The 12143-nt window shown below is 38.3% G+C and overlaps 2 protein-coding genes and 1 long non-coding RNA gene across 5 annotated transcripts; 1 reads left to right on the top strand and 2 right to left on the bottom strand.

The window, feature by feature from the left end:
• Window positions 1-877: 877 nt before the first annotated feature.
• LOC143459712 (putative RNA polymerase II subunit B1 CTD phosphatase RPAP2) lies at window positions 878-4262 on the bottom strand. Of its 3 annotated transcripts, none has more exons than XM_076956960.1 (12): window positions 4134-4262; window positions 3906-4024; window positions 3553-3651; window positions 3302-3450; window positions 3001-3104; window positions 2557-2837; window positions 2269-2404; window positions 1994-2124; window positions 1682-1779; window positions 1471-1545; window positions 1305-1373; window positions 878-1120 (listed from the first exon to the last, which is right to left on the bottom strand). In XM_076956960.1, exons 2-12 carry the CDS (start codon window positions 3966-3968, stop codon window positions 982-984), a joined length of 1344 nt encoding a protein of 447 aa, XP_076813075.1. In that variant the 5' UTR covers window positions 3969-4024; window positions 4134-4262; the 3' UTR covers window positions 878-981. The 3 variants fall into 3 exon arrangements, 2 of the variants coding, with proteins under 2 accessions (XP_076813075.1, XP_076813074.1); XM_076956959.1 differs by having other exon boundaries at window positions 3910-4024; XR_013117772.1 differs by having other exon boundaries at window positions 1060-1120; window positions 1449-1545; window positions 3910-4024.
• LOC143459711 (acylamino-acid-releasing enzyme-like) lies at window positions 4224-7876 on the bottom strand. The gene has a single exon (XM_076956958.1). The coding sequence runs from the start codon at window positions 7810-7812 to the stop codon at window positions 5719-5721; it is 2094 nt and encodes a 697-aa protein (XP_076813073.1). The 5' UTR covers window positions 7813-7876; the 3' UTR covers window positions 4224-5718.
• Window positions 7877-9930: 2054 nt separating this feature from the next.
• On the top strand, window positions 9931-10438 carry LOC143460670 (uncharacterized). Its single transcript, XR_013117927.1, has 3 exons — window positions 9931-10061; window positions 10165-10191; window positions 10298-10438. It is a non-coding gene; the product is annotated as an uncharacterized LOC143460670 (long non-coding RNA).
• Window positions 10439-12143: the final 1705 nt, after the last annotated feature.

Genomic DNA, 12143 nt, shown 5'->3' with positions numbered 1-12143 from the left:
GTGCTTCTCTGTTTGAAAACGAGCTTGGGCTTATTAGATGCTGCAATATGCCAATAGTATACACATCGAAGATCGAACAGAATCATACTGTTACCTGTACACAGTAAGTTCTAAATAGCCTGAATAATTTCATGAAAACATTAAGCTACCGTATCTTTCAGTATTCACCAAAATAAGCTGTCGAGCTAACTTTTGTTTCTGAATTGATCAACGTATTCCGCAGTCGTGTTATAATTATAACATCCTTACATGCACTGCTAACATATACAGCATGTGGCCTTACCTAATGCAAGCAACGGAAAAAACTTTACCGTTAAGAGCCAGACTTGCAACAAGGAAATGTAACTACAGCATCAAACGTTTTACAGTAGGCCAACTTATCAGCTATTTGCTAACGCCGCTTTTCCGTTTCGAACAAGAATTTGTTGCAGCCTGAGACGCTTATTAAACGGACCGCAATCACTTATGATTTGCCGTTGAAGTATTTTACGTTTTTAACAAAATATATCAAAAAATATGACACCAAAATCTGTGCTACTTGTAACATAAAATCGTGCAAAGAACCTAGCTAACACCACGATTTGTGACGTTATATCACGTACTTCTTGTACCCAGCACTGTGTTTGCGTCAGACTACTTTCGCCTAAGACCGATACAATGATAGGGCCACAAGCAATTGGTTACCTTCAATATGCTGAACCTGTCTAACAGTAGCAACTTACGCTGCCATGACCTCGAATAATACCGTACATTTGTCAGGTGACGTTTTTGTCACGGTCGGGCAAATCTTGCAATCCTGTCGTTAACCTATCACATGATGTAGATACGTACTGCACAGTTTTCATGTAAGATCTGTTGTTCTTGTGTATAGCAGTCGTTTCAAAAGAGAATTATATTTGTATTTCATGACATTTTCAAAAAACAAAAGCAGTTCAGCAAGTTCATAGGCGTTAAAAAACCTGTCGCACTGACTCTGCAGAGTCATATCAGCTCATGAATTAAAGCATCGAGCGCTTGTTCAACCGACTTTAAGCTCAATGTGAATAATTTTAACATGTGGTTGATCACTGTGCTGTTGGCTCCAAGCGCTTGTTTCACGTCTAAATTGCTTTTGCTCATTCTGAAAATCAGAAAATATTATTATTATGACATGAAATTACGGTCTACGAATTTCTATGAGTAAAGACAAGTCGTTTAGGAGCTCTGACGTATATTTTACGTTTATTTTATTTTATATTTTTATTTTACCATGAATCGCAGTAAATGTTTAAAAAAGTATGCTTTAAGTTTGAAACTTCACTTACAACTGTAAGAGCACAATGGCCATAATTGGGTACTCGTTAGTTTTCAAAACAATGTTGTTGCTTGATAACCTGCAAGCAGATATAATACAATATTATCAGGAAGGTAACTGGTGACATACGACATGAGGATTTTTGAAAATTTACGTTTTAATTAACATGTCAATACCGAAATGATGCTATAAGTTCTTTAAGATCGTGTGACAAAACAGTCGATGGTAAGGTAGGCAGTATATCATGCATGCTGAAATAAACAGAAAATTGTTAAAAAAATTTCATTCAGTAGTAAACTAAAATCTAGTTTGCATCTATCATAATTTCACAGCTGGATATACAGAGGCTTCGAAACTTCCTTTTCATAGCATCATGCTAAAACTTACACTTTGGAAATTTTCTGATGCAGGATTTTCCTCCTTATAACTGCTTGATTTACTGAGTCAACTGGAGGCCGCATAAAAACAGCACCTTTATCTGCATTCTTTAAAATAAATGGGTGAATGGAATTTCTATTGAAATATAAAACTTCAATATTGTATTAATTTCAATAAAAGCATAACGTAACAAGCTTTTGTCCTGTAACCTCATTAACCCTTTGATTTCAGTTAATCAAAAACATGACAGGTAACAAATAAAATTTGCTGTTGGATGATAACCAATTCATAATGAGGCTTTGCATGACGGTTGTCACAAACCTCAGAATGTTTTGGTATTTTTCTTGAAGTCTGCTCTCGATATTCCAACTGGCCACCGTAGAAGCGTTCCACTCTCTCTGAGAAGATGTGAACTGCTTCTAATTCACCGGCCTTACTCTCTTCCTGCTTGCCTGAAATTCATAAACAAATTGCAAAATATATGCAACTCTTCATTACTCCCTAAATTGAATACAGATCTTTCAAAGATTGTTCTGTGGCTCAGAAAGTTGCACTGAGTGCATATGTGAAAAGGTTGCAACAACAATTTATGGTACCAGCTGCTGGTGAATTCCCAACAACAACTCTGTGAAGTCTCTCCTCGAGTAATCTTATTTTGTTCCTCTTTCTTCTCTCCTCTTCGCTTATTTCAATGTTTTTCTTTGTCACGTCACAAGTGTTGGTGCATTTCTCCTGAGCAGTCGAAGTTTAACAAGTGATAGAACACGCTCATTTTCTCAAAACTCTACACTGTAATGGCAATCATTTACTCCACCTACTTCAGGGAAAAGTGTTACTCTTGTTGTCCATAACATATTCATCTTAGGTAAAACTACACCATTTACCTCGTCCACATTCCAAGAGCAATATTTTAGATAAATCAGAGACTCTTTTGTGATCCATTCTTGCAAGACAGAAAGTAGCTTCTTAAACATCAGCTCCAGTTGTGCTTTTTGTTGCGCGAGTGACAGGATCTTTCTTTGAGTTGATGATTTAGTCGAGGATGCTGATGAAGATTTGGGAAGAGGATGGGAGGCGTGATTTGCAGAATCTGAATATGATTCTTCAGCAAATCTCACTTCACGATTGTCAGATTCATCAATGTCATTACCACCTTGATTGGACTCTGCATCATCGAAAATTGGTGAAGTTTAAAACACAAAAAACTTGTCACAAAGCAAGTCACTGATATACCTAACTGTTATATGCCATTGCAGCTTTACAAAAAGTTGTGATCAATGCAATCACATGGCTGTTGCAAAAAATATGACTATGCATGGAAATCTCACCGCAGTGCTGTATATGTGTGTTTGTGTCAACTGCAACATGCCGCAGAATGACTCGATCTCCTTGTAATCCGACACCAGATGTCTCCAACGTTATTGGTGTTATTCTGAAAATAAGATGACTTGAATAACTTAGGAATGATGGCAAATTATAGCACACGGTTCCAAGTAAATTAACAAGATATCATAGAACTAAAAACATTGAGTACAATGTGACATCAATTGCGCACTTTAGACGGAAACTCTAAAAGTACTTTTAAATTTACTGTTATACGAATAACAATGAAGAGAGATTATAATGTACTTCTCTGGATCTCGCAGCCAAAGTGGAGAAGTTAGAATCTGATTTTGCACGTGACTTGACAATCGATAACACAAGTTACTGCAGAAATTCTTTCGCTGGGTTAAATCATAGACTTTATTTCCAGAAATCTTATACTGCTGACGTGGAACCTAAACCAAATGCAAGAATCACAAAAACAGCACATCAGTCAGTGGTAAGTCTACCAACCATCGAGTATGCTAAGCCTGAATACCAAAGCGAATTTTGTTTACATTTTCTAGTTTGTTATCACACATAGGGTATCCACACATGTTTAAAATTGCCCTCTCCTCCACGACATCTTGATAATGTTCAACCGTCAAAAAATAAACCTAAAATAAAAAAATGTTACTAATGCGGGGGTATTGGGTGATGGTCTTTTTGGAAAATAACATCAAAGCATAACATTGTGGCCGTATCCTTCCAAAATATACAAGCAATGTAATCAAATTTGGTGGTCATCGCAGTGATACAAGCCATTCAAGTGCATCTTTGAAGCTGCGCAGGCTCTTGCACAACTTCTAGTTGATTCATGGAATATTCAGCACTTAGTCAAAGTTGGTATTCATGACCATGAGGCACATACTAACAGCAGTTGTGAAGAAGCTTTCTGGTATCTTCTCTTCGAGCAATTGTTGCACAATTTCATGAGCTTTCTTTTCTGATAAAACTTTTTTTTTCACATCTTTTGTCACTTTTTTGCCACTGAAAAATAATAATCTAGCTCGGACACCAATAATATTTTAAAGCAACTTGCATTAGATTTAACAGACTTTCTAGTTTGCAGAATATATACTGTGCAGGAAATACATACCTAAATAATGCATCATCATTGACACCCAGATTGTCCGCATTGGACATCACAAATTACAGCAAACTAATCACTTACTCGTAACGAACTATACTAAACACAAATAAATAAACTGATTTTGGTATTTGCTGCACTACGTGAACAATAGTGTTAAACATGTAAACAAATATGGAGGCTGCACACTGAAAAGCTTGGTGTGTTAGACGTTGACAATAAGCTGATTAAACGCTTAAACATAATGTTTACAACAATTTTAGTTGAAATATCGCATTAAGGAAATTATACAGCATTACAAGCACGTCAAGCATTCAAAGTTAACAGCCAGATATATTAAAAGCAATAATATCAAAAAACATTGGAAAAATAACTCCAACTCATACAAGAAATCCGAACATTAACAAAACATTATCCAAATACGTAAATGAAAAACAAAAGCATAGATTTCCATAAATCCAAAGTTTAAATTAACTAAACGTAACCATTGTAAACGGCAAATTTATTGATGCTCATCACCTAAAGCAGGGGTGATGAAACTATTCGCTGTCGCGGGCCACCTTGTCAGTTACAGCTGATTTACAGCGAGCCGCACAATTTTTTAGTCATACAATATCAATGAGTGGAGTATGACGTGACCAACGACGTTATAATCTGCTGTGTATGTTCGTGGGCATTTAGATGCAGTGCTGCCACTGCGGACATTTTCGTCCAGATTAATGGCCAGTCTAAAGTGTGGATGAATGGGTTTAATACTTGGCGACGAGGTTTAGTCTCCATTAAAAAACACAGTAAATTGCTGAGATTGGCTGCTCATAACATTATACGCAGTTGTGTTCAACAAATTAGCGATTCCAAATTCTATTCAATCATAGCTGACGAAACAACGGATTGTTCCGCAAAACAGCAGTTATCTTTATGCAGCTTGCTGGTAGCAAGGCCTGAAAACCACCCTACCTTGGATATTAGAAATGCACACAATTTCTTGAAAGTCTTATATTGAATGGTTTGAAAGTGATCACTGAAACAGAACAGCTACAAATATGAAAATGAAAGCAAGGAACATAAGTTAACTTTGTATGTGTACTTACGGCACGTGTGATCTCTATCAGTACAGAACCCAGAGCAATATTACTTATAATCTGAAAACACTATCAAGGACTAAGTAAGGGAAATGACACTATCCTGTGAATCTGGAAGCGATAGCAATAATTGGCAAAACTAGTACATTAGATCTTAATCGCATGGCTAACAAAACAGACATTAAAACAGGTTAACTGGAAATTAATTTATCATACTGCAAAAAACTGGGTGTTAACAACGACATGGTAGCAAAGCAGGTCACGGCTAACCAGATCTAAACAAAGGAAGCTAAAACAAGGAAAGGGAATTACCACGAGTCAAGACACGCAATGACAAAGATATTTGGGTGACACAAAATCATTATCACTTAAATGATATAACTTGGACGTTACTCATATGCATCATCATCAGACATCATCCAATAAAAAGCAGTTAACTGGTTCATGATTAAGCACAAAATCGCAAGACAGAAAGCAAATTTTCTTTGCATTGCATGAACTTAGGCATCATTTTAGTGATTATGAAACCAAAGAGCAAAGTTCATGAAGCAATCAGCCTCAGCGTCCACTTTCGAAATCGGGTGGTTGTTGTTGTCATACTTGAGCACTCGTACTTCCTTTCCCAGACCTTGTAGTGCGTGGATGTATTCATGGGATTGTGAGGGTGGTACCCTTAAATCAGAGGAACCAATCATAAACAAGAGTGGTGATTTCACTTCCTTGACGTATCGAATCGGAGAGCATTCCAATAACTTTTGGCATGATTCCGGAGTCATTATTTTGTCATAACTGAATGGCAGTCCGCCTTCATAGAAACACCAATCAGTGATATCAGTAGCTGACACCATTGTGGATATATTGCACACTGGATTCCTAACTCCCCCTGCTGCATAGAAATCCGGAAATTGGCCAACGAGGTGTAAGGTTAAGAAACCACCGTGTGAACCTCCCTGGACAAATATTTTGTTGCTAGGAACGTGGAGGTCCCTTGCAATTATTTGTGCTGCTTGTTGAACATCTGCCACATCCTGCTTCCCTACATTACCAGGAAGGGATAGCACATTGTTTTGGCCACAACCCAATGAACCACGGTAGTTTACACGCAACACATTAAATCCTAATTTGCAAAAACATGCAGAAAATAAATCAAAGCCAGCCGTGCATGCACTATGTGGTCCTCCATGTGGATTTACTATTAAGCCACATGAAGAATTTTCACCACTAGGTTGTAGCAAAACTGCTTCAATATCAAGGTCAGGAAAATCATTATTAACGAGTTTGGGTTGAAACTTTTTAATGGACCACTTGATATCAGTGAGAGCAGCGAAAGGTGTTTCCAACGTAACCCATTCTAAAGTATTTTTGGTTGAATCGTAAGAAGCACATTTAAGTACAGGCGGTACATTAGGTGTCGAGTGAGATGCAAAGATAATTCCATTCGAAACGCACAAAACATTCCAAACTCCTTCTGTTTCTAACAATAACAAATTTCCAGTTCTGATATTTATTTTCAACAGAGCTATGTTACTTCTATGTATGCTGTGCAGTATCAGTTCGTCATTTGAAAGCCAACAATTCCGTGGAATCGTGTCAACAAACAATCCTTGGAAACTATTTGAGTCAACAGGTTTGTTTACCACATCAACAACTATTGGTGGTGTTGTTGTTTCATTGAAATCCAAGCATTTGAGTTTACAACATTGCATATGAGGGCCAAATGGGACACTTTCAAGACAAATAAGTCTGCTTCCATCTGGACTTAAACCAGCTGCAAAGACACAGCTAGTACCATCACTAAAAGCAAATAGATCTTTAGTCGAAAGATCAATCTTGTACAAAGTGCTGAACCTGTTCTTGCAATACATCAAGCCGAGTTTCCAAGGTGACGACTTCCAACCGATAAAAACAACTGACGAGTCATCTCTTGACCATAATGCGTTGCTCACGGATATATCATTGGGAAGGTGCTGACCGAGATCAAAAACCATCGAAGATTTGAGGTCATAATAATACAGAGTTGGATGATAAGATCCAACCAACTGCTCGCCCCACTCATCTCTGTATAAAAACTCATCTCCTCTCTTTGTATCAGCATCTTTGCTCTTCTTGAAAAATGAGCAAGTTTTCTGCAATTTCTTTTCAGCAACATAAAGCACTTTGCTACCATCATAGGACCATTCCAAGCAGCCAAAGACTGAGTCAAAATGGACTTTTCCGTGTATATCTTCATCAGTCAAATCAATGCAAAACGTTTTGCACAAACCGCTCCATATCTCAAGAAAACAATGTTTTGTGTCTTTAACTAAGACTTCCCTTAAAATTGCTTTTTTCTTTCCACAAGGTGAAACTCGTACAAATTTCTCACCGTTTATTTCAGTTGTCCCTGAATTATTTACTTTTGTAAGAGTTCCATTTTCAAGAAAAAGAGAACCAGTTGACCGAAAGCTAACTTTGGAGTTTCTTTCAATATCTCGATGAGACCAGGTTGCTTCCCAGTGTGTGACATCATCCCTTACATCACTTCTTGTTACAATGACACCATCAAGAGAAGAGAATCGTGCCAAATCACGATAAATTGAAACGCAATTTTCTTCAAAGTACGACATTTGTATTCCACAATATATTCTAATTACTGGTAAATTTCTGTCATTTTAAGAAAAATGATAAGTAAACACGTACGAACTACAAAACAGTGCAGCTCCAATTAATATCAGTTATAAATCAAAATTAACTCAAGTTTGAGGCTAAATAGGAAATTCAAGCCTTGCTAAAGTATTATGATTTCATAATTCCTAAATGCATGATTTACAAACGTTTCTGCAGCACTGTTTTGTTTGTTTGTAATGTAGCATGCTGCACCCAACAGGAAAGTATGGCAGTTTTCGACGAGAAATTGTGCGTGCAAAAATGAAAATTTTGGTGTGATTGTGTGCACTGAAGTCTCAATTTTTTGTTTATTGATTATAGTTTGGCGTTTAATATCTTGCACACACGATTTATCATCAAAAATTGCCATACTTTCCAGTTTCCGTTTGGACAAATTAGACGTCCATTACGCCATTTTGAACACAGGAAAAAAATTGTCTGATAACGTGCCAGAATTTTGTCCCGAAATATCTCCGTATTTGGGCACTTTACACTACCTAACTACGCGCCATCCCCAGCTAAATCCTTTCCAGGCATTTTATCCCGAAATATCACCGTTTTTAGCTGCAAACTTAGTGTTTATTTACGAACCCCTCTGACTTGACTGTTTACTAGCTGAGGCGAACAAAGCTACCAAACAGTCACTTGAATCTGATAGGGTTCTCTTGAAATTCTACAATGAGATCGGTGAATCTTTCATTCTTTGAATATTGAATTGCTAGGCTATATGGCAGCTTGCTGCGACGCCTCATTGCGCCACAAAATGTTTTTGGAGCCACTGAATAACCAAAGCAGTTGGCAACAATTCCAAGGTAGGCAGCGCAGTGGCGGAAGAGGTGTTGAACCTGACTGGTTTGGGGCGAATAAACAGCAGCCAGTTATATCAACTGCACTATTTGCTTAAAGGTGGACCAGCACAATGTAGGAAAGGCCAAAGTTGATTCTAAGGACCATGCGATTGCAATGAGAACACAAAATAGCCAAATGCATGTTTTTTAACGGAATAAAACTAGCCTAAGAAGGCTAAGATGTTTCGGATAGCAGACGGACATAGCCTAAAATTTTGTACCAGTATCTCTTTGCAGGATTGTGATTAATTGTAGATTGAGTATTTATTCGTATAATCCATTAAAACTGAAACCACAGACTGACATTCGAGTCTAGTACACAAGTGCACAACCTGATGACGTCACAATTTGAGTAGATGGGGTCTGGTATACAAACGAAACTCGCTCATATACAATTAATGAAAGGAGAAAAGCGGCAAAGCCTCGAGGGCTTGAAACGTGCACGATCTTAACCAGGTTGTCAGTGTTGCTGAACCATGAACAGTTAGCGCGACCCCTTAACCCAAATAATAATAGTCATAAATACACTCAATAAGAATTCCATTGCGGGATTTTAAAAAAATGGTAGAAATTGATTTTATCAACGCCTGCCGCTAAATTACCTTATTTTCTGGAAAAAAAAACTTTAAATATAAACTTTGTGTTAAATTTTTGCTTTCGCTGTGCACGATTTTTTGTCTCCTGCGCGATGAGATTATTCCAGGGAGGGAATATTTACATGATTTTTTGGTCACGTGACAATATTTTTATTGGCAATGATGTTATGACGTAATACTTCCCGAAAATCTGTTTTTATCTGACGTAATAATGTTGAGAAATATTTCATCTGGGAACTTCCCTCCACCGATGCCAGCCTACCAGCCATGCGCCACATTGTTGAAAACCATCGAGCCATGTGCGCCACCAACAAACGTCGTTTTCAGACCAGCCACGCCATGTGCACCGGCGCCACAGATGAAAATTGTTCGTCGGTCATGTTTCAGAAGAAGGGCTTGCGCATGCGGTGCTAGTCAGGTGGCGTCCGTCGTTCAGGTAAGATGGCGTCGTCCTGTGTTTCATTACGTCAGTTGTTCACCACAATTTTTTTTCTGCCTAATTTAATTTGTTTCAATCTCACTGAGTTTTATATACGACCAGCCACGCCATGTCAGGCTACTGGCACCAATGACCCTTGTTTCTGCGCTGGCTGCCAGAAATTTCTAGTCAACATGCCATGTGTAGCGGCCGGAGCCAGTGCCACTGCCAACACTGGAAGTATCAAGCTACCATGTGACGTTTCCGGACTGATCTAGACCGGCGCCACTAGCGGGGCGTTCGCAGCAGCCAGTACGTCAGTAAATGCGCAGAGCGCGGAGGTGACGGTAAGTGCCAGAGCCGAGTTGTTGACCCTGATAAGAGTCGATGCTGGTTTGGCGACCCCGGCACTTTGGCCGACTTCAAACTAATTTCAAATATTTTTTACAGAACTAAATTCTGTTCAACTTCCCGAAGGTATGATTTAGTAAATACTTGCACGTAAATAAAATAAATCATGTAATACAAATTCATTACATAATTCTTGGCAAAGAATATTTAAACAACTTAATACCTTCCACAGGTAGTGCACGGAAAAAACCGTGACGTAGATGTAGATGTCACAGCTACATAGCAATGATGTAACAGACAAAACTATGACGTTATCAAGAAGGTTAGCAAGAACTCATAAAGAGAAATTTTAAGAAATTTTTTTCATTTCTTCTTTTCGTAAATTTCAAATACAAAACCTTTGACGCAACAATGTCGTCTATTGTGATGTAACAATATGATGAGCATTGACTAGCGACAACAAAGAAAAGCAATTGGACGTCGAACGTGTTCATCAACATAAAAACATTACAATGTAAACATTTTTGTTGGTATCAAAGCAATTTTGGAGTAAACACACTTATTTGTGTATAAAGTGACGTCCAAGCAGCTATTACTACGTCACAATATGTCATTGTTCGGCTGATTTCAACGTTCCAAGATCTGCCAGTGATACTTTTTCAACAAACCACGAGTAGTAAGCTGGTGATGGGTTTTACGTCCGGTCAATCTCACTACTGACCTTGTGCGGTCAAACATTAACATTACAATCAATGACTGGTGGCGCTACAACAATCGCAGCACTGACATTTTCGAAGTAAAATCCTACCCAAGGCGCAATGGTACGCAATAGAGCGAAATGGGTTGAATTTGACGAAAAAAACGCTAAATATTTCCCGAACCTTGAAAACGTCATCACGACAACAATTTATACGTCTATTGACAACAATTCTCCAGGCCCGGCTTTCTACGCGTTTCTAGAAAATTTTTTGGTATGAAATTGAGGCGCATTCTCTGGCTGCGTTGACCGATCACTTGCGTCGGGTAAGCCCCGCCCAAAACCATGACATCATCACCCTTTAACCAAAACCTAACAAAGACCATCTTTTACTTTCCAACTTTCGCCCGATCACGCCAGCGATAGAAAGAGGGAGACACCCGTTATCTTCATTACTATTCGTGGTGGTCATATTGTGCTTGGCTGTTGCTTTAAGAAAAGATTCTTTCGCAGTTGTGAGCATCGGGTTCAAATGAGATATGGCTCTAAACTATGGCCATGTTGCGTCTTAAACTGGGGCAACATGCTTTTTGTATCGGAGTAAAACATGACGTAACGGAGCGTCCTCTGGTGGACAAAGCTTTGTCCAGGGGGGTCCATGCATTGCCTTATTTAGACATCAAAATCTCCACGTCCGCCAAACTAAACGATAAAACTTTATATGACTTGAGTTTCTCTTCCACATTGAATGAGATTGGTTCGACACTTAATATATGGTCAAGTAGAGGACGTAGCTTGCCAGGAAAAGTCGCCATTTTAAAAGTCTTGATAATTCCTTCGTTATCTTTTAAAATGAATTTCTTATCGATAATTTTACCCAAAACATTTCTGGTTAAAATAAGAACGCAGTTGTGCAAGTTTATTTGGGGTCTAAGTGGGGCTAATATTTGGGGTCTAAGTAGGCTTATATTTGCGGTCTAAGTGGGCTTATATTTGGGGTCCAAGTAGGCTTTTATTTGGGGTCTAAGTGGGCTTATATTTGGGGTCTAAGTGGGCTAATATTTGGGGTTAAAGTGGGCTTATATTTGGGGTCAAAGTGGGCTAATATTTGGGGTCTAAGTGGGCTTATATTTGGGGTCTATAAGTCGCGATATTTTATGTGAGCGCTTCAATGAAGGGGTTGTTGCTGACATGTCAATCATCGACAAATACCTTTTAGAATTGCAAGTCAAGTTGCTCGAATATCTATCAGACAAAGATTATCACGACCATTGGTAAGATATAGAGGCTCAAGAGGTTTCAGTTTACTTCCAAAATGCGAATCGAAGCCTCCACGGCTAAACAAGTTGGTTAAAAACGAAAATAAACTTGTCTATTTTCC

The sequence above is a fragment of the Clavelina lepadiformis genome, chromosome 5 (assembly GCF_947623445.1).
Source record: "Clavelina lepadiformis chromosome 5, kaClaLepa1.1, whole genome shotgun sequence".
NCBI lineage: Eukaryota > Metazoa > Chordata > Ascidiacea > Aplousobranchia > Clavelinidae > Clavelina > Clavelina lepadiformis.
This window is presented reverse-complemented; position numbering and strand designations above follow the sequence as displayed.